A 22,581-nucleotide genomic window follows, 5' to 3' on the forward strand; every position below is an offset into this window, starting at 1 on the left:
ATGTTAGCTAGTATCTTGCCCCATACATGGGTCATACTTGCAGATGATGTGCAAGTGAACTCTGGGCTATTTGTCATTCCTCTGCATTAAATAACTCCACAGGAAATATAGACATTTGCCTGGTGATATGAAGGATGACCTGCACATCGGAAAGGGGGCAGTGATCTCTGGTCATCAGGGTGTACTTTTACCTTTCTTCCCAGAGATGCATATAAAATATAAAACCCCAATTCATTCATTTCTGTACTCATAAATTCAATTTCCCAAGGCACTGGGAATTTACCATCCTGTTGGGTGGAGAAGTCAGAACTTGACCTTTCTTTTCTACTCTGTGATTGACCTTGTGTGTTAGAACATAAGTTGAACGAAGAGGAGGCATGTCTCCTAGATGCTGAAGGTACCGTTGCTCTCTTCCAAGAGTGTCTTACTCCTTCACAAATATTCATTGAGAACCTACTGTGTGCCAGGTACTGCTGTGGGTCCTGAAAATACAGCAGTAAACAAGGAGGATGAGGTGTTTGTTCTCTTGGAGCTTGCATTATCAAGATCCAACAAACGCCAGCATTCTACAATAGTTTATTATTAATTGTCTCTTCTTCTTCAGTACAACATATTCAAATGATGACCCTCAATGACTGCAAGAGGCTAAAGAGCCTTGTGAACCACCAAAGAAAGACAACATGATGGCCACTATAGTTTTGACCTATACCTTTTTTTCTTTTCTTTTCTTTTCTTTTTTTTTTTTTTTTTTTGAGACCAAATCTTGTTCTGTCACCCAGGCTGGAGTGCAGTGGTGCAATCTTGGCTCACTGCAACCTCCACCTCCTGGGTTCAAGTGATTCTCCTGCCTCAGCCTCCCAAGTAGCTGGGATTACAGGTGTGTGCCACCATGCCTGGCTAATTTTGTATTTTTAGTAGAGACGGCATTTCATCACATTGGCCAGGCTGGTCTCGAACTCCTGGCCTCAAATGATCTACCCGCCTTGGCCTCCCAAAGTGCTGGGATTACAGGCGTGAGCCACTGCACCTAGTCTTTTTTTCTTTTTAGAATTGGGGTCTTGCTGTGTTGCCCAGGCTGGCCTCAAACTCCTGGGCTCAAGTGATTTTCCTGCCTCAGCCTCCCAAGTAGCTGGGACTAAAGCATGTGCCACTGCAACCCACTCTGTAATACTTTTTTGAAAACAGATAGTCCATATAACACATCTATAGCCTCCATAAATGCTTAAACTGAAAGGCCTGTTCCTAGACCATAGTGAAAAATAAACACACTTCCTCTACATGGTTTATTTGCACAGTGTGATTGGTTTTCATTTGTTTGTATGTTTTCCTTGTATGTGTCCTTCAGTCTCTCTCCAGGTGTGTCTTTCTTAACTGGATATTGAGCTTCATCAGGGAGAAACCTTTCTAAGCCTGTGCACACCCCACTGATGTTGTTGCCGGACCCACAGCTAGCCCCAGGGTGGGAGGGCCAGATTAAGTTGAAGGGAAAAAAAGATCTTGTCTGCTGCCTCATAATATGTCCAAGCCCTCTCATGAGGCCTTAACATGGGTGCTGTCCTCTGATAGTCAAAGGACACTGTCAGGGCAACGAGGTCCTAACAACCCTCTCCCAACCTCTGTGAAATGACCCGAGGGAGTGGAGCTCTCCAAACTTCCTCCAGCACCCATGGTCTCTGCTTCTAGGATTCCTAGGCAGAATCCTGGGAGAGCCTGGGGCCTGAAGGACTCTGTCTGCTAGGATGCCAAGAAGAGGCCAGGAGTTCACTGCAGATTCACACAGAGGCACACAGAAGGGAACATGCCCTGTCTGCCCTGCCCCATCCATGCCCTCAAAGGAGAAATGAAAATGTGCTTGATTTCTTGTGATAAGAGAGAATCTAGGGGTGGGGCAGACACAGGGAGAAAGAAGGCTGTTTACACCACAGAGGGAGGATAGGGAAGCGGAAGAAAAACTCGCATATGGAAAGGGACACTAATGGTAGGGAAAGAAGTTTTATTTTCAAGCTTTTAAGAGAATATTACAAACAACAGAGAGTTTTAAAAAACCCTAAAAACTAGTTTAAAAAAGTACTTGACAATGTCCTTTTAATACCCATGGATGACGCGGCCATTGTGCAGTGACAACCAGAAACTCTGCAGGTGACCACCCAGTGGCCTTCCCTGGCAGGGTCCCCAGAGCGAGCAGGGGGTCCAGGGGTAGTGCTCCTTGCCAGGCACACCTGGGCCCACCTGGCTGCACAGGAAGGACCAGGGAGCATGAAGCACTGAGCATCAGCCTGACTGCCTCTTTGGGGAGGGTTCCAAGCAGCAAGGAACACTTAGATTGGGCTCTACTCCACTCCTTGGGGCACGCTGGCCAAGCTCCTCCCAACCACTGCAGCTGTTCTCTTGGAAGCCCCTAGGTTGGGGGTGCCCTACCATGAGGGGACTGGGTATGTGCATGTGCCAAGACAAGAAAGGGCTGGCATTGCCCACGTCCTGGCCATGGTAGGATTGGGTAGTTGGGAAAGTTGCTCCAGGATTGACAGCTTCCAAAGCTGAAGCCACAGCAGCAGAACTGTGCTTCAAATACCCACTGGAAATCTGTACTTTTCTCTAGGAGTGTGTGTGTGTGTGTGTGTGTGTGTGTGTGTCCTGTAAACATCTTTGAACCAAATCACTATAAAATAAATAAACAAGGGCACAGAAAGACACCCTTTTCCAAACCTAAGCCCTCTTTGAGCCCACCTGAAATCCGGAGTTCCATTTGGAAGTTCCTTCAGGAAGGAGACACACCTCTCCCTCTGGCTGCTCACACCAGCATCTCCCTCCCTGCGCATCCCTCCCTGACCATCCACCCCACCATCCCCACAGCCATTTGTCAGCGAATCTTGCCCATCCAAATGAGCCCAGGAGCCCCAAAGGCAGTGTGTCCCTGCCAGCTCACACACGTGCCTCCCCCCTTTCCTGGCTGCCTGCAGAACGCAGCCCCAGGAGAAACAAAACCAAACAGGGTGAGAGCAGAGCAGACCACAGACGCTTTTCCTCTTGGCCCCCTTGGCCTCCGGCACTGCCACCAGTCACACAGGCTTTGCTTGCCCTCCGCCTCTGCTTCTTCAGGTACCTTGCCTGCGGGCGCATTGGGGCAGGTTTTTTCTGTTGGGCCAGGTTCAGCCTGTATTGCACTTTGTTGTTGAGTTGGTGTTGGTTTTCATTGCTGTTGTGGAGAGTGCCATTGACTGATCGGAAATAGCAGAACTGCTCCTGCACCAGCCTCACTCCCACTCTGACCCTGCCCCAGGGCTCCTGCCAGGCCCCCCACCCTCTGCCCGCTCCCTGTGCTGGCTCTGGGGGTGCCACTGCACCTCCCCACCCTGCTCCGGGCCCTCAGTGGTGGTCATGGCCTTCCTCCTGGGCCTCTGCTCTCACACTGTCGTGACTCTCATGACCAGCTCTCGGCTGCTGCCTGGGGGACTCCGCTGTTCATGAGGTCTCAAGTGACTCAGGATGTGCAGGATGGTATAAGCACAGTGGTGATGGGACAGAGGGCCTGAGGGGTGGCCGGCAGCCTGGGCAGGGCCCTGCTCAGGGGCGGGGGTGCCTGCGCCCTCCTCTTCCGAGGAGGGGATATTGGCCTGGGTGGATGAGGAGGTCCGGGGGTTGGTCCTGCCTCCTGCCTTTTGATCCTCCAGGTCTTTTGTCTTGTCATAGTTCAGCACTTTCCACTGCTGGTTGACAGCCTGCCACCGTTTAAAGATGCGATACACTGAGGGTCCCTCGTGGATGATGAGACCTGTGGCAGCAGGGAGAGGAGAAACAGAGGCCAAATGAGAGGAAGTGGGTCACTGCCGGGAGACCACAGTCTCTCTGAATCTATGCAAGGTATGGGTGTTGGCTCCAGTGCTGAGCCACAGGCAGACCATCCCTAGAGTCCCAGGCTCAGCGAGTTTCAGTAGGCAGAAGGTGGAGGGGCCACCAGGCCGAGTCCATGAAATAGTTGAGCACCTTCAGGCAGTGCCTTCGCCCACTTCTATTCCACCCCACCCCCTTCCTGCCTTGACAAAATCCAAATTCATCCGCTAAGGCATAATATAAATATCTTTTCCTCCCTCTATTATGTATCCATGGCACCCAGTCCTTAGCAGATGTTGAATGAATTGTGTGCTTTTAAAGTACCACAAAAGAAACCCCATGGTGGGTCGCTCCACACCTGCTAAAGGTTGCTGGAAATCCCACTGGTTAACTCTTTGCACAGATACCCCAGTACTACTGAGATACAAACAGCCCTGGGAGAGATAACTTGATGCAGTTATATCTGCCAGAGGCAGTGATAGAGTTGGAAACAAGCTACACCAGGCAGCAAGGCAAATAATCATTGTGTGCCTACTATGTGCCAAGCACTGAGGATACTGCAGTCAGCAGGACACCCTCTGAGAGCTTACATCTTCACAGAGACACACAATAGATGTGTAAACAAACCAATGCGACAATTTCAGGAGCTGACAAATGCCTTAAGGAAGCTAACTGGGGTTAAATAGCCACTGGCTGCAGGCACTGAGATCCTGTTTTAGCAAGGGCGGTGGGAAAGGCCTTTTGGAGGAGATCATATCTGAGTTGAGACTTAAGTGATGAACAGGAGAGATCCATGCAAAGATCTGGAGAGAGAGCACTTCGGTGGTAGAAACTCCAAGTGCAAAAGCCAGGAGGTGGGAATGGAATGAACAAGGTCAGAGAGAAGGTCAGTGTGATCAATATAGTGCAGCAGTGAGGAAGTGGAGGGAGGTAAGGCGAGCAGAGGCCAATGAATGGTAGGGCCTTATAGGCCATGGCAAGGGATTTGCAGTCTATCCTGAGTGTAATGGGAAGACATTGACGGTTTCAGTAGGGGGAATGCTGTGATCTGATTCAGCCTTCATAAAGCCACCGGTGGTGCATGTGAAGAGGGCCAAAAGAAGGAGTGGAAAGCCAAGCAGGAAGCAGTGGCGTCATGCGAGTTGGGAATGGTGATAGCATTGACTAGGGTCGTGGCAGTGGAGCAGTGAGAAACTGCTGGAGTCAGGCCGTGTGCCGTGTGCTGGATGTAGAGCTAAGACTTGCTGACTGGCAAGGTGGGAGTGAAGAGAAAGATCTGGACAACTCCGAAGCTCTTGGCCTCAGCAGCTGCATAAATGGGGAGCCATTTCCTGAGAAGTGGAGGGCATCAGGGGTAGGCTATGGATTTGTGTGCTAGCTGTGATGACTGGATTCGTTTCCTATTGCTGCTGTGACAAAGTACCACACATCTGGTAGCTTAAAATGGGACGCATGTTTCTCTTACAGTTCTGAAGATCAGAAGTCTAAAATCAGTCCCACTGGGCTGACGTGAAAGTGTCAGCAGGGCACCTTCTGGTTCTTTCTGGAGGCTTTGAGGGGGAAGAATCTGTCTCCTTGTCTTTTTTCAGTTTCTAGAAATTGCAATTTCTGCCTCTTTCTTGCATCGTTTCAGCCTCTTTCTTCTGTTCTCACCTCTCCTACTACTCTTCTGTCATTAAATCTCCCTCTCCTTGTAAGAACACTTGTGGCTACATTTAGGGCCCACCTGAATAATCCAGGATACTGTCCCCATTTCAAGATCCTTAAATTAATCACACTGGCAAAGTCCTTTTCCATATAAGGTAACATTGACAGGTTCAGGGATTAGGACCTGCATGTCTTTGGGGCCCATGATTCAAGTCTATCAGAGTGATTACTAGCTACATTTTAGTCATGGTTAGTTTAAGGTGTCTGACAGAAAGCTAACTAGAAGGATCAGACGGGCAACTGGACATATGAGTCCGAAGCTTAGGGAGAGGTCTGGCCGGGAGATAGAAGCCATCATTGTAGAGGTAGAACTTGAAGACTCGGAAATGGCTGAGACCTCTTAGGCGAGAGAAGAAGGCCAAAGACAGAGCCCTGGGCTTCAGGTGTTTAGAGGCTTGATGGAGGCTTTGGTGGAGATAGGGCCAAGCAATGAGGCTCAAAAGAAGCAACCAATGGGGTAGAAGCAAGACCAGCAAGTGTGGAAACCCAAAAGCCTAGGGAAGGATTCAGAAAGAGTGCAGTGATTCTACAATGTTATCAAGAGGTCAACTTGAGTAAAATGGGAAACGACCACTGGTTCCATGGGCACAGATGGCGGGAGAATGATAGAAATGACAGCGGGAAAATCAGGTAGTTCTCATCCAAGCACACATACATATTTTTTTCCCCATGAAGTCATCAGCTAAGAAAGAAGAGATAAGAGAGGAAGTGTTAAAGATTTGTGAAGAGAGGAGAAGGTGGGAAATAATTATCTCGGAAAGTAGGAGTGTGAATTTACAAGGGAGATGCGGTAGAATTAGCTCACTGTGTTAAGTGTCATTTGAGATTTGTGGCCATAAATCTGAAGTGACTCTAGTCACTGGTTGTGTGATTTTTCTCCACGCCGTCAAACTGCTTGCTCAGGTGCACATGTGGAAGAAGAAGAAATCTGGGTTTAACCAAGGTAAACTCTTTCCCTGGGCAAGCAGACATGAGAATTATATGTACTTGCAAGAGAGTGGTTATCCTGCTGGACCATGGAGCCCAGGCTGGGGATGGGGGAGAATAGAAAAGGTATAAGGAATAATGAAAAGCGGAAAGTGAGAGAGTCAAGGCCAAGTCTTTATGAGGTTGGAGGATTATTGGAGTCAGTGAATATGGAGTGATGGTCAGAGAGTACGATGTTTAAATCCAGATTTTGGAAGTGGTGTGGTTACTGTCGATTATGAATCCAGGATGTGACTATTTGATTGGGGCTGGTGTGTGTTGGAGGAAAAGATCTTTGGAGCAATAGCAAAGCCAGGGAATTGGAAAGACTATCTGCCTCAGCCATCCTCAATGCTATCACACCAAACATCCCCTTTATATAACAAATTTATTTTAACATCACATTCCTATCCTGAAATGAAATTCATAAGCGACTGTAAACTACTATGTCTTTTAAATTAATATAATGCCCTAATAGATAATGTAAAATAAAAATGATAAAGGGAAATCTTTTATAACAAAACAATATGCATTTCAGTGAAAACGCTGCAGCACAACTACATTAGAAAACAGACAAACAAATGAACAAACCCCAGACATTTCCAAAATGCCTCTGGGGGACATGCCCATCTCTGCCAAGCACTGATCTATGTAGCTGCTGAGGACAGGAGTTGGGGGAGTGTATGAGCAGGTGCGTGAGGGTATCTGAGGACTGAGTAGGTAGCCAGCAGCCAACAGCATCCAGAAGTGAAAATGGGTGATAAAGAAAGATGCACTTCGGCCGGGCATGGTGGCTCATGCCTGTAATCCCAGCACTTTCGGAGGCCGAGGCAGGTGGATCACTTGAAGTCAGGAGTTCAAGATCAGCCAGGTCAACACGGTGAAACCCTGTCTCTATTAAAAATACAAACATTAGCCAAGTATGATGACATGCGCCTGTAATCCCAACTATTCAGGAGGCTGAGAGAGGAAAATTGCTTGAACCCAGGAAGTGGAGGTTGCAGTGAGCCGAGATCACGCCACTGCACTCCAGTCTGGGTGACAAGAGCAAGACTCTGTCTGAAAGAGAAAGAGAGAGAGAGAGAGAAAGAGGGAGAGAGAAAAAGAGAGAGAGAGAGACAAAGCAAGAAAGAGAGAGAGAGAAAGAAAGAAAGAAAGGAAGGAAGGAAGAGGGGGAGGGAGGGAGGGGGAGAAGGAAGGAAGGAAGAGGGAGGGAGGGAGGGGAAGGAAGGAGGGAGGGAAAGGAAGGAAGGAAGAGGGAGGGAGGGAAGGAAGGAGGGAGGGAGGGAAAGGGAAGGAGGGAGGGAGGGAAGGAAGAGGGAAGGAAGAGGGGGAGGAAGGAGGAAGGGGAAGAAAGAAAGAGAAGAAAGAAGAAAAGAAAAAGAAAGAAAGAAATAAGGAAGGAAGGAAGGAAGGAAAGAAAGAAAGAAAGAAAAAGAAGGAAGAAAGAAAGAAAGAAAGAAAGAAAGAAAGAAAGAAAGAAAGAAAGAAAGAAAGAAAGAAAGAAAGAAAGAAAGAAAGAAAGAAAGAAAGAAAGAGACTTTGAAGGGGCTGGGGCTTCTGAAGGATGAAGGAAGAGAAGTAGTTGCGAGTGGTGATGGAAATCAAGAAGGACATGGACGCCACCTCCAGACCCCACAGGACACAGTAGATGGGAGAAAGAACAGCTGCCACCAGCGTGAGGGAAACAGTGTTCTCAGGACACAGCCATGCTTCAGGTAGGAAAGATGAAGGGAATGCGCAGAGAGAAGGTTGCTAATGAGGGACCATGAGGTGCAGTGGGGCACAGTGAAGGCCTGGGAAGACGGGCTCAGATGTAGGGATGAGCTGAGCAGGAAAGGGATGCTGGTGCAGAGAGTGAGGCTGCCAGGGGCTGGGCCCTGTGATGGTGGGTGAGATGATCGCATGGCGGGCTTCATCCCACAGCCACTGAGGATCCAGGGGAGGAGCCGGCTTGGAGCAAACAGCAATGAGCGAACCCGGCCTCCTGGTGCAAAACCTCAGAGCCTCTTCAGTCTCCAACAGGCTGCAATTCTCAGAGACCAGAGCCACCCACAAGGTCACTTTCTCCTGCAGTGTTCCAACTGTGTCTGAAATCACGCCTCACTCAACAAGTCTTCAAGATTCATGGAAAAAGAGGTAGTCTCGGGGGTTTCTAGCCCTTTGTTTGGATCACACCCCTTTGAGGATCTAAGGAAGGGAAGGACCATCTCCCTGGAGGGGAAAACAACCAGACACTCAAATTACCTTGTACTAAATCTCCTGAAGATCACTGGTGGACCCTCTGCTCTGTCCTGACAGATGCTGAACAAAGAGACTTCCTTTCTGTCCCACTCTCTCACCCTCTCCCAGTTGTACCAACTCCCATCATCTCTGCCAACCTTTTGAATGTGTACCGATGCACCCTCGGCCCTGAAGCCATCCATCTGTCCATTTATCCCACAAACCTTGTTTGAACATTGCTATACTCTTCTCTCCAGACTGTAAGCCCCTCGAGGACAGAGCCAGCTCTGGTTAATCTCCAGCAGCTAACACAGCACCAGGAGTGTGGAGTGTAATGGTACAGTGGAAGAGATGGGGTCTGGAGAGAGAGAAGCAGGATCTTCTGAAGCTCCAAATTCACTCTTTCCAGTAAGGGCCATTACACTTGATTCTCAATTAGCTTCTTGATCAGACAATTTTGTCCTGATTGAAGAGTGTGACTTAGATTTCTGGTGTGAATGCTGCTTTGCAATTATTTAACCGTCTAGTGTTCAGGAAGTAAACCATTTTAATGGATAGTTGGCTGAAGGTGAGGAAGGTGGACCTGTTTTTCTAGATAATGCTAGTTTGCCAAAAGAGGGAAAAGCACAAACTACCTCATTCAAAGCCACTCTTCTCAGCCCTTCCTCTGCTCCTTGCTCTACAAATTTCTTATTGATTCCTTGGGTGGCAGCATACTGAAAAAACAGGGGAAGATGACTGGGGCTCATCTGATACGAGCAGGTGACATGGCCAAGGTTGAAGAGGTGGGAAAAAGGGAAGGGGGATGGAGAATGTCAGTGGATAGAGAAATAAACTGGATTCGACTAGGAAAAAAGGCTGCTGGTGAACAGAGACAGAAAAGTCATAGGAGGAGATAATGGAAAATGAGGGGGCATAGTAACATCAGAAATCCAACAAGTTTTGATTAAGTCCTTTCTGGCTTGTTAAAACTTAATATAATGGTTTTCTAGTGATCACTTACAATGTACCTAACCCTGGGCTGTATTTGTGGGAAATCCAGTTCTAGAAGAATTGTCTCCTTCATCTTTCCAATGTCTCTCCACCTTCTGGGGCTCCTCTTCCTCATAAAGCTGCAAGCTCCATGCGTCATTAGAATCCCATCCCCACTCCATGTCCTGCTAGTGGCCTGGGTTAAGTGACATAAAAGTTGCTGACAACTCTAGACCAGTGCTTTTCACACTTTTTTTTTTCTTTTCTTTTTTTTTTTTTTTTTGACAGGGTCTCTGTCTGTTGCCCAGGCTGGAGTGCAGTGGTGCAATCAGGGCTCACTACAGCCTCGACCCAGTTTCAAGCGATTCACCCACCTCAGCCTCCCAAATAGCTGGGACTTCAGGCGCACACCACCATGCCTAGCTAATTTCTGTATTTTTTGCAGCGACAGGGTTTTGCCATGTTGCGGTCTGGTCTCAACTCCTGAACTCAAGTGATCTTCTTGCCTCAGCCTCCCAAAGCGCTGGGATTACAGGCATGAGTCACCGCACCCAGCTGCCTTTCACACTCTATTGTGCATCAGAATCACCCAAAGAGCTTGTTAAGACAGATTCCCAGGCTGCAAACCTGGAGGACTACTGGCTCAGTAGCTCTGGGCTGAGGCCTGAGAATATGCATTCCTAAGAAACCTCAGGTGAGACTGATGCTGCCTGTGTGTGGACTGTTAGGCTAGGACATGGTTTTTATCCCTCACAGAAAGCTCTAAATTTTGATCACGAAAACTGTTGTAAGTCACTTTAAAAAGTAGTCTACTTCCAGATGCCATAGACATCAACATGGGAAGAAATGGAAGAAATAAGTACTTCCTCTCCTAGATCCAAAGACCTTTGAGCCCCACAACTGAGAGTTAACTTACCAGTGAGTATGTATTCATATTAAGCTTTCAGAGTGTTTGCCGCTTACTCACTTTGAGTCTTTAGATAAGGGACTTCCTCTCTCTCTGAGACTCAGTTTTCTCATTGTAAACCCTTCCTCATAGGGTTGTGATGAGATTAAATAAAGTAATGAGTCCTGCGTGCCAATACCTGGTACCGTGCCTGGGACACATGTAACTCTCAATGCCACATCATATTGATTATTGTGGGGGAGATTACAGGACACAAGAAAAGCCCACTCATCTCTCTTCCTTCTTCATTGGCAACCTCGTCCCCAATAAAAGTACCTGCTCTTTCATCTCCTGACTGTTCTCCTCCCCAGCCCTCAGTCAAGTCATTTTCTATAGATGAATGACATGCCAGGGCTAAAAAGCACTCTAGAGACCAACTGATTCTCATACTGGTGCCTCCTCTCCAACCACAGAGAGACACTCTCCCTCCCTGCAGAATTCCCCATTGTCAGACAGCTATGGGGTGAGGCTTAGTAGTGTCTCACTCTGAAGCTCTAGCATTGCCAACCACCCATTTTCCAGATTCCACTCCTCCAGTGCCCACCCCTGTTAAGAACCTGGACCAAAGCACATATCAGGCAAGGGTTGAAAGAAATGAATATAACCAGCTATTTTGGGTGGGTTCAGGGGGTGCTGCTGGAAGAGGCCAGATTGACAACATCACCACCTGCCCAGTGTTCTCCAGGGTGCAGCTTTATACTGGACACAGGTATGGCCAGGCTGCACATCACATGAGCTATTATAAAATTACAAAGCTTATTATAAAGTTACCATAGAGTTACAAAAGTAGTTTATTTAGGTAAACATGCTAACACCTTTCTATCTCGAAGCAGAGTTTTATCTTTTAAAATCCCAAGGATTGCCCTTTGGAAATAGGGTATTTATTCCTGTTGGGCTATCCCAGTTCAGAACATTTCTGGAAATTGCTCAATGGGGCTGGCCTTCTGTGACAGAGATGGCTAACTGTCCACCAAAATCCACGCTCCCTTTCCTTGGTATAAAGTTGCCACTGAGAAGAAATTACATTTTCTAGCTTTCTGCACCAAGGTGAGACCAGGTGACTGGTACTGAATGTGACCACAAGCCAGGCCAGCATTTAAGAAATGGGTCTAGGGAGCACTCATTTCATTTGATTTTATAGAATGAGGTTTGCCCAATACAAATAAAAAATAAAAACAAAGAAAAAAGAAATGGGTCTTGAGAGAAAATGCATGAAGGGCTGGGGCAAAAGATGACTTATTCATGCTTTCTTTAATTTTCTATTAGCTGGGGGCAAAAGACTCAGCAGCCCAAGGGGCCTGTGGAGCCCAGAGATGGAATGAGCTTGTGACTCCAAATTGCTGTGTGGAAGAGAATCTCCTACTGCTCAGGAATTTCTATTGGGTTAAACCACTGACACATAGGGGCTTATTTTTTTTTATATCTGCTGAATATACTCTAACTAACATACCTATAGCTCTAGGTTAGGGGCCACATGAGAAAAGAAGTTTGTGGCTTGATGGCATGGTTCATATTGTACCCAAAATTTATTATCTGGCTTGAACATCCACCTTATGTATCAAATTGGGGCTATTTCTAGTTACAAACCCACTGCCAACAGACAGGCCCCTCCTGAATCTGTTCTGTGCCAAAGGCAGTTCCCAAGAGATATTCCTAAAATATGTTGAGCTTTGTCAGCACAACTGGGATAAATGAAGTGCCTCTCGAGGGGTCTCCTTGGAAGGGGACAGTGCTGATTTGGCACATCTGCTTCTAAATCAGTCATCTTCATCTCTAAGCATCCAGTCACTTGGCTGTGGAGATAGGTGGCTGTCACAGGAGGCTCCAGTGGGTGGGAAGGAGTTAACACGGAATCCAGAAAACCAGACAAGCCACATGCAAGTAACAGAACGTGGATGGGCATCATCTTGCCAGTTTCTGCAGCTGCTGCTTCTCATGTCAGTTTTGTGGCCCAGCCCAACATTGCTGGGGATGGCCCATGGCCACAAGTGTCAGCCTCTGCAAGCCCTGGCATCTCAGTGTGGAGGTGACATCAAAATCCTGGGATGTCAGACCTGGAAGAAACCTGGAGGTTGTTGGATTCACCCCTCTCATTTTATAGATGAGGAACTAGTTGGAGAGAGAGGGAGTAACTTGTCCAATGCCATAGAGGTGATTAGTGGCTGATATGGTTTGGCTCTGTGTCCCCACCAAGTCTCATCTTGAATTGTAATCCTCATGTGTCAAGAGAGGGACCTGTAATCCCCACGTGTCAAGGGAGGGAGGTGATTGGATCATGGAGGCAGTTTCCCCCATGCTGTTCTTGTGATAGTGAGTGAATTCTCACAAGATCTGTAAGTGGCTGGAAATTCCTCCTTCATTCTTCTCTCTCCTGCTGCTTTGTGAAGAAGGTGCCTCCTTCCACTTCTGCCATGATTGTAAGTTTCCTGAGGCCTCCCAAGCCATGTGGAACTGAGCCAATTAAATTTCTTTCCTTTATAAATTACCTCGTATCAGGGAAGTTCTTTATAGCAGTGTGAAAATGGACTAATACAGTGGCTATTCTGGTCTTCAGACCTAGATCTGCTTTCTAGTTTCTTATACTGCTAGGCTGCTTCCAACAAATGTTCCAAGTTTCCTAATCAGGAGATTAATAGGTTTTACATGTAGAGTCATTTATAGCTAGGAGGAGAGGAAGGAATTTTGTAGCATATATATGTTTTGTAGTTAATGTGGATTAAAATTAGGTTTGAAAGAAAAATGTTTGTACAATCCTGCTGCCCCTACCCTCTGCCTATTTGCTATAAAATGAGATTTAAATTCCTTCATTTCAGAGGACAGGGGCCAGGCATCTTTAAATCACTGAAAAGAACCTCAGGGGACCACACACAGAGCAAGCTTAAAAAAAAACACACAAAACTTTCTATAATTTTGCTGATTACCATATTCTACTGTCTTAAAGCTTTGAAAATAATCTCAGGAACATTCCTTTCCTTTCTTCCCTTGACCCCATTTCAATCACAAGTTAAAAACAGACATGATGAAGAAGAGAGCCTCATTTTTGCAGAGTTGACTATTTGATGTCTAATCTCTTACTTCTGTGGAGTTAAAAAAAATGTTTTTTCGGTGCCAAAGCCCTTAATTAATTTGCTCTTGTTAAATCCTAATAACTTGACCCACTGGAGCAGAGAATGCCCCATTTGTTTGCTGGGAGGCTCTGTCAGCTTCTCTGCAGCAGAGGACAGCGTCATTAGAGATGGCAGAAGAGGAGGCAGGTGGAACGAGGACATTAGATGTAATCAGATCTTCTCATTGAGGGGACACGGGTGAGGGAAGCAAGAACCTTCAATAAAAAGCTCTGCTCCAAATAAGAGCAGACTTTTATTTACTTGAGGACACAGTTTCAGGCAATCTCTGTTATCTAGGCTGTGGCTGCATTCTGATTATAACAGTTTTGGCAAACATTTCTTGAGTGTTTCCTCTGAGGGGAATCCACTCTGATCAAGCACTTCCTACCTGGTCCCTGATAATTACAAGGACACACTCCTTTACATTTGCCACAGTGTTAAACCTCTGAACCGCCCTCTGACGATGGTGTTATTATCATATTTCATAGACAAGGAAAGGGAAGCAAAGAAAAGTGCCAGTTCCTCAAGGTCACAAGGTTAGTAAGAAGCGGAGCCCTGGGCCATTCTGTAGTATGGCCGCCACTTGGGAAACCTACCACTCTGGCCTTTGTGACTCAGTCCTTCCTATTGTTTTCTCATTCTCTATCTTCACCCATCCCTTACTTGGTTAGTGTCCTCTAGTCCTCTGTCCTCAGTCACCTACTCTCTGAGCACTGCAGTATCTCATCAAAACCCACAGCTTCAAACACGTTTTATTGTTCACTTCCAAATCCGTCTTCAAGCCTCATTATCCAACTGCCTACAGAAACCTAGGCATCCATCAGAAATTATTTTTTTTATTTGAGACAAGTTTCACTTTGTCACCCAGGCTGGAGTACAGTAGCATAATCAGCTCACTATAACCTCAAACTCCTGGGCTCAAGTGATCCTCTTGTCTCAACCTCTTGAGTAACTGGAACTGCATGTGTGCACCACCATGCAGGGCTAATTTTTAAAATTTTTGTAGAGATGAGGACTCACTCTGTTGCCCAGGCTGGTCTTGAACTCTTTATTTCAAGTGATCTTCCTGCCTTAGCCTCCCAAAATGCTGGGATTACAGGTGTTAGCCACCATGTCTGGCCTACCAGAGATTTTTAATCCTCTTTTACCACCAGCCCCAACCCCATCAGTCACCAACTCTTGTCAGAACAGGACCAGTGCCCTCAACATCTTCCTCTATGTCACAAGAGGGGACCACCTGTGTGCTATAAAAGGCCTCTCCCTCTTTCTATCCTGACAAAGAGACCTCTTCTTGGTACTGCCTTCTCCTCCTTGTATTCCATAATGTACTCCATGTGTCTTGTTTCTCTTCTACTACAAACTCTTGGCTTAGAGAGGCTCTTGCCTCTCTACCTGGATTTTAGACTTAAGATAGTCCTTTTGTTTTGGTGCCTTTGCTAAGGACAAACCCTTTGGTTGTCCTTTGTTCTATCCATTGCCCATCCCATTCTCAGGCTCTACTACGGTGCCCATTCTCCACTCAAGCCACACCATGGGACTCTCACTCTCCTGAGAGGGACCCAAACAACCCTATCAAATCTACATCCTAAGTACCTCTCAAGGTCTTCCCTACACTTCTTCCCCACTGCCACTGTGTTGCATGTCTTCATTTCTTGCTTAGCGTATTACAAGCATTTTCCAACAAAGTCCTTCCCTTCCCTATTCTGTCCACCTCTGACCCATTCTCTCCATAGTTGCTAGAGTTCAATTTAAAATGCACATCTGATCATATTTCCCCATTTGAAATTTTATCAATGCCTCCCACCAGCAGTGGGGTCAAATCTGAGTGCCTTAGCACATGACCCATGACTCTGTGGGATTTGGCCTGGCCAACTTCTCCAAGCCCCTTGCCCATCACCCACCTCCCAGCCAAAATATTTGCATTGAGCTATAAAGACTCCCCAATATTTCCTGAGCATACCTGGCTCATGCATGTCTCTGCACCTCCATACAATGCTAGTTCCTTTGCCCGAAATGCTCTTTCCCCCAGTTCTGGATGAACTTTGATTTGTCTTTGGAAACGAGTTTAAAGATAGCGTTCCTTCCTTCAGGAAGCATTCCTGGACTCCCCCAAGAGAGTCAATTGCTCTCTACTCTGCTCTACCTTCCTCTGTACTGTGTACAGCCCATCCTGAATTGTGATTTATTTGTAGACTATGAGCTCCTTGAGGGCAAGGAACTGTGTCCTATTCATCTTTTCGTGAATGTTCTCTAGTTTTGGGAACAAAACGAGGCAGCCAACAAAAGCTACTGAAGGAATGGATATGACCCGCTCTGACTCAAGTTCCTCTTTCCTGGGTTCACGCTCATTCTTATGTTCAGACCTCAGTCCCAGCTCTTATTATATGGGATTCAGTGATTACCTTGTCTGCATCCCGAAAAGAAGAAAGATTCTTGAAAGCAGGTGACTCTCTCATTTGAGTGTACATACCCAGGTTCCTCTGAATAATATCTTTTCTTTTCTGAGACATGGTCTTGCTGTGTCACCCGGATTGGAATACAGTGGCACCGTCATAACTCACTGCAGCCTTGACTTCCTGGGCTCAAGTGATCCTTCTATCTAAGCCTCCCAAGTCTCTGGGACTACAGGCACACACCACCACACCTGGCTCTTTTTTTTTTTTTTTTTTTTTAAGAGATGTCCCTCAGCACACCGCTCCAAAAGGAAAGGTAAATACATTGTTTGGCCTCCCAAAGTGCTGAGATTACAGGCGTGAGCCACTGTGTCTGGCCTGAATAAATATTTTTTAATGAATCAATGAATGGGTTCCCCAAGTTCATGGTAACTAGATTTAGCTTCTCCCACCTGAAGAACCTTTCACCAGAGTGTCTTATAGGGAGATAAACCATCAAATTTCATCTCAATTTTTCAGGCCTCTCTCTCAATTGATGTCAAAATAGCACAATCAAAAAGGAGGTGCAACAATGGCTAACCTCCCAAACCCTGAGTATAAGACAGGAGCAGCTGGGACTCACTTAATTTCTGATTGTTACCAGCAGTTATCGTGAGGGTCAAAATATTACTGGACTAATTCCCCCCCAACCTGCCTCCCCAACCAAGCTCTGCATTTGCAATTTTAAAGAGCAATCAGAGAAGAAGCAGATAGTAGAAAAAGCCTTGGAATTAGAGCCAGAGGTTCTTGACCCAATCCTCTGCTCCACCATTTTCTTAGCTGTGTGACTTGGAGCACAGGTGCTTAAGCCTTTCCTCACCTGTTAAATACGCATCCTAATACTTATCTTGCTTATCTTTTGGGGTTAATCGGTTTCTCTGTTCTTGCAGGGATGTCACAGTTTGTTCCATCCAAAGCAACTTATGTTTGGCTTTCACAGTGGCGTGCATTAGTCTAGAAAGTTAGGACCCTAAGCTAAGAGATGCTTTGTCTGTTGAGGCAGCTTATATCAGTAATTGTACAACCCTCTGGTATAAGGAAGTCTAAAGACATCATCCTCAACTCTGGAGCTGTGCTGCATCAAATAGGGAGCTCAGACTTTCCTGGCAATCATTTCAGGCAAAATCCTTTGGTAAGCACTGAGCCATTCTCCGAGAGTCACTGCTCTGGAGTCTTCTTATTGATCTCTAAGAGCCAGTCAGATGGATACAGCTGTGAATGGGGTTGAAGCGGCTCCAGGAGCAGCAAGCAGGCAGTGTCCCACACCGCATCCTCCTGGCTTCCTGGCAGGGCATATCTGCAGAGCTGCTGTTGGCTTTCCGTGAAGGTTCTCCTTGGAGTCCCTCCCACTCTCATGAGCTGTCCCTCAGCACACCGCTCCAAAAGGAAAGGTAAATACATTGTTAACGATTTGTTAAAACCATCCATTTTATGTTTACTCATATTCTTTACTATCTGTGGCCATTTAACAGTCTTAGGGAATAAACAAATTGTCCTTGGTATCTGAAATATAAAGAAAGTCTAGAGACTCATTGTAGCAGATGGTTTTGTTCCTCTTCTCTTACTTAGCCTTTTGAGCCAACACAGGGCCAGCCTCATTTTCTTTTCTCCTGATGATAACATTTTTATCCCAGGTGCTGAATTGCTCCACCCATCCAAGGAGCTTGGGCCTATGGATATTGATGCTTTTTGTCAACGTTTTCCTCAACTAGCATTTCTTGAGAAGATGCCCCTTTGCTGAAATCCCTTCCACCCACTCTCTGCCAGGGAGACTCCTCTTCCTCTTCCCACTCACATTATCTTCTTCCACTCTCTTAGGACTTCTGGAAGGGAAGCTTCCCCCTTTTTCACGGAAGTGAACTAACTTATCAGGTTTTCAAACTGTTAAATGCCTCAAATGTAAGACAGATGCCTCCCGTGGCTCTTGCCTTTGTTTCCGCCTTTGTGCAGCAAGAAGACCACGCTGTGCCTCCTTCTGGCAGTCCTGGCCAGGTCTCTGTTCCCTCTTCTAGCTTCTCTGTCTCTCATTGGTTCAGTAAATCTGGTTTGGGTGGCCAGAGGTCAAGGTTCATAGGTGGAGGCAGGAGGTGGTGGGAGAGGGGTGATGGGGACATTTTCTCCTTCTCTCAAAGCAAACTGCACCCTGGATTGGCATTCTGGAAATTTGATGAAGGTGGAGTGTTGGCTGTGTTACAGCATCACTTGAGTTGGGGGCAACCCCTGGTTGATGGGTGCTTTACTGGGAATGCCTGCTGGGAGCCTGTGGCTTTGGGCTTCCCCGAGCACAGTGACCTGAACTGAGTATGGCTTCTGCAAGAACCCTGGAAATGATGCCCAGGTGGACCCTATACCCATGGTTGTGGGTTTCATCTTCTTGCTCCTGAGTTACTGTTTGGGAGCCAAGAGAATAGCCGGGGACTAGGAGGTGGAGTGTGGTGAGGACTCCCTGCAGAGGTAAGCCCGGCTTGCCATCCTGGAGGCTGTAGTTCCTGTCCTACATTGCCCTGAGTGAATCTAATGCCAAGTGTGCTCTCTGGAAGTCCCCATGAGTCAGAATGTCTAGTTGAGCCTACAAATAAAGATATCCCTGGCAGGAATTGCAGGCTTTACCCAATTCTCCCTCCAGAGAGCCCGCAAAAGCGGATATTTTGCACCCAATTGTGCAGTGTGATGCATTTTCCCTCTACTGGACAGAATACTGCACAAAAGGAGAAGCTGAATTTCACCCTCACACCACCATCATCACTACTGGTTATCATCATTTCGCCATCATCAAAATCCCCATGATCATAACCCCAAGAATCTGTTTGTGGATTCTCACCATTGCCTGGCACGTCCCACTCTCTTGCACGATCACATATTACTCCTTTTTATTTCCTCTCCCAGCATTTTCCCCTGCGGACAGCCTCTCCTAGGAAAACACTGAACTGAGAGTCCTACTCCGCTGTGGGAGTCAGCCTAAGACAAATGCTTCTGTTTCAGAATTTCACAATCTGAAAAATGGGAAGACGAATCCTTGCCCCCACAGTCATGCTCTGAAATGGTCTAGGTTCTTATTATAATCAATACAATGACAGAGCTGTCTGAGCTCCTTAAAGGTGAGATGGTCTAAATGTCAATAGATCTCACCACTTTTGGATGACACTGAAAGCCATTAGAGTCCCTCTGCATTCCCTCTCCCATCCCATAGCTGTCTCCAAGCAGTCACTGGCTTGTCAGCACAGAACGGATAAATTGTGGTGTGCTTTTGCATTTTGGGTTATTATGTTTTCCGAAGAAAGGAAAACAATGAAAACTCTCAATATTCAGCCCACTCTGCTTCTCCCAATAAACTGAAGGACTGAGTGCCGCATGTGTATAAGAAAAAGAATTAGAGAGATAGAAGTGGGCCAGGGAAAAGGCAGGCAGCTAGAAAAAAGCCAAGAAACAGGAGGAGGAGGAGAGATGGCACAGAGCCCTACTCAGAGAGAAACACCATGAGAAGGAGAGACCAGAGCACCAGGCCAGCCTGAGCAGGAGCACTGGGAGGCTCGGAGCCACAGGAAACAGACCTATGCCTGACAGCCCCCTTGCAAGTGGGCCCAGGTGTACTTAAAGTCACAGGTGGCACCTGTAGGTTTCCCATATGTCACACCATGGACTCCTGCTATCTGGTGCAAGAGAGCTAATGGAATGAGCACTGGGTTGTGAGTCAGGAGAACTTGCTTTTAATCCCAGATAAGAACGTTGAGCAGATTATTTCCTCTCTCTGAGCCTCAGTTCTCTCAGCTGCAAAGCAAGCAAACTAGACTGGTTGATGACCTGGTCTCTTCTATATTCAATTCGGTCTTCAAATCTGTAGAGCCATTGGTGGTAGCAGGTATTTATGCTCCTCTCTTTTGTCCATGCTCCCTCCAGGGAAGGAACATATTTCCCTGCCCTGTTACCCTATTGATGTTGGACTTACTGATGACTAGTGTTAGCCAATAGGCTGTGGGTAGAACGGACAGTGCACTAGTTCTGAGCAGACGTTTTGAGATGCATTGCAAGTTTCCACCAAGCCCTCTTGTGCTTCTGCATTCAACCAGGAAAACAGCACACCCAGTAGTCCCTGCTCCTTTAGCCTGGGTCCCAGCATGAGGAGACACTCAGAGCAGGCCTGAACCCAATGCACAACCAGAAGTTAAACCCAGCCAACCTCAGCAGAGCCAAAGCCATCTCCCAAACCCCTGAATGGGAAATAAATGTTTGTTGTAAGGCACTGCGATTTGTGGAATTGTTTGTTATTGCAACCATTGCTGACTAGTTGACTAGCTGACATCATGTGACAGGAAAGCATGTCTCATAGAAGGACACATCAGAGACTGATCTAAAGCCTGTCTGAAGGAGAATGAAGGGCAGCTAGAGGGGCCCCTCCACTGTTTCCCCCTTCCATGCCAGACCTGCTATAAACCTCCATATGGAGACACACCTGGCTTTTGGCATCTATAATCCAGGGCTCAGCAGGAGTAGGAGGAGAGTTTGGTGGGAGGGGGAAGGAAATTAGAATGCATCAATGTCAAATTGCTCCCCGTTCATAGTCCTCCTGGGCTGCCTGCTTCTCTCACTGCCTAGGTGCTATAATGAAAAGACTCTTGAACTTGGAGTTGATATATTGGTTTAGCTAACTTGAAGAGACAGCAAGATGGCTTAGACAAGTTTACAAGTTCCAGCATCCCTGGTATCTGGCTAGTATAACCAGTATGTAAGTCTCCAGGCTTTTCTGATCCCTAATATTAAAGAACTCCAAAGAAATTCACACAAACATCAGCCCAGCCAAATTCTAGCTAATAGATATTTTTCTGCCAAACAGAGAAGTGTAGCATATTTAATACAATATACTAATAATGCCCAGAGAGGATAACTGTGGAACTCTAATGCTCCCAGGACTGTGGCTTAGGGGATAACCTGAGAGTTCTAGGGTAGGATGTCTGACCACAGCTTCCCCACCTCCTTAGCTGCTTGGACTGTGTCTTCAGAGTCGCAACAGAGCCACAATCATCTGTTGGGCAAGGGAGGGGAAAGACCCAGCCCTCCACCACCAAAGCTACATGGTGGAAGAAAGGAAGAATACAAACTTGAGGGTGGCGTCAGGGAAGGAGTAGGATCTAAAGCAGTGGGTTCCAATGTTTTTTTTCTAAGACACTGAAACCTTTTAAACAAAACTTTATCTGGAACAGAAATACATGTAAACAGATAAAAGAACAGACGCCATGATGAAACAGGAGTGAGGATTTGAAGTCTCTCTGTGCAACATTCCTTTTCCATTCCCTGGTTGGGATGGGGGAGCCTGGAGCTGTGTGTGAGGCCCCAGTACTACACAAAGCTGGAAAACCACTGGACTAGAGAAACTCACGGCATTGAAACAGGCTTAGAGAAAGCTGGAATAAGGCAGGGAGTCAGGGCAGATTCAACCATGGCTGTCTCTAGGCAGTTTGCTGTGAAGAGAATGGAATGAAATGGGCAGGCATCCCTTGTCATGCTTGGCAGTGTAGGGTGCACAGTGGAGAGGAGGCCATGCACACCCTGCTTGAGGTGCATAGACTTAACAATTTTTCTCAAATCCTCCTAGAGGCAAGCCTCATCTTTATCTTCAACCATGCAGACAGGTTTGTTTGGGAAACATCTAGATCTTCCTTCTTTTTCCTGCCTCCTCCCACTTCCCATCCACTCCTTGAATCCAAGCCTCTGGCCTCTCCTGAGCTCACAGGTCTCAAGCCTGGGGCCATATCTGCTTCAGCCTCCCACAATGGGGGATCCTGAGGGATCTGTCCATCCCACGAGCACATGATTCCCCATTTCCCATGGAGGCAAGCCCCCAGACCCACCTATGCACACCACGTCCATGAAGCCATACATCCCATAGCAGATCTGGAAGAGCAGGTCTTGGCGTTGCCATCTTGCCGAGGGGCTGAAAGTTGACCAGATGAGCCAGGAAATACTGGCGATGAGGAAGAGGGAGCCCAGGATGGCGGCTGCAACCTGAACCTTCTCAATGACCGTCAGAGAGATGGCCTGCCACTGTGGGGGAGAGAGTGGCCAGTTAGCAGTCATTTGGATGCCCTCATCCCATTCCCACCCCTCTTCCGTCTGCTGCTCCAACAGCCCACCTCTGATTTAGGATTTAAGCCAGGGCTTTCCAACCTGTGGTACAATGTGCATTTTGCAGGTTTCTGAATTTCACATTGAACTTTAGATGCAGAGAAAATCTCTATCACACCAAATGATTACAGTTAATTGTAAGGAGGGGGCTCTAGGTGGGCATGGCTGGAAAGGAAGACCCTTAGACTTGATTATGATATAGACAGAGAAATGGAGAGAATGATGAAAATGCAGAGCTAGTGAGGGTGGTGTTCTAGGCCCCCTGATTTTTTTTTTT

At 46.8% G+C, this 22,581-nt stretch overlaps 1 protein-coding gene across 1 annotated transcript in view; it reads right to left on the bottom strand.

Moving 5' to 3' along the window:
• Positions 1 to 1,973: 1,973 nt before the first annotated feature.
• Positions 1,974 to 22,581, bottom strand: part of MARCHF4 (membrane associated ring-CH-type finger 4) — a 115,572-nt gene continuing 94,964 nt past the window's right edge. The window contains exons 3-4 of the mRNA XM_017895489.1: positions 22,031 to 22,223; positions 1,974 to 3,772 (exon numbers count right to left, since the gene is read on the bottom strand). Coding sequence (XP_017750978.1) covers positions 3,405 to 3,772; positions 22,031 to 22,223 — 561 coding nt within the window. The 3' untranslated portion in view covers positions 1,974 to 3,404. The remainder of the gene's footprint in view (positions 3,773 to 22,030; positions 22,224 to 22,581) is intronic.

This window comes from Rhinopithecus bieti, unplaced genomic scaffold (assembly GCF_001698545.2).
Source record: "Rhinopithecus bieti isolate Rb0 unplaced genomic scaffold, ASM169854v2 scaffold_26676, whole genome shotgun sequence".
In the NCBI taxonomy this organism is placed as follows: Eukaryota; Metazoa; Chordata; class Mammalia; order Primates; family Cercopithecidae; genus Rhinopithecus; species Rhinopithecus bieti.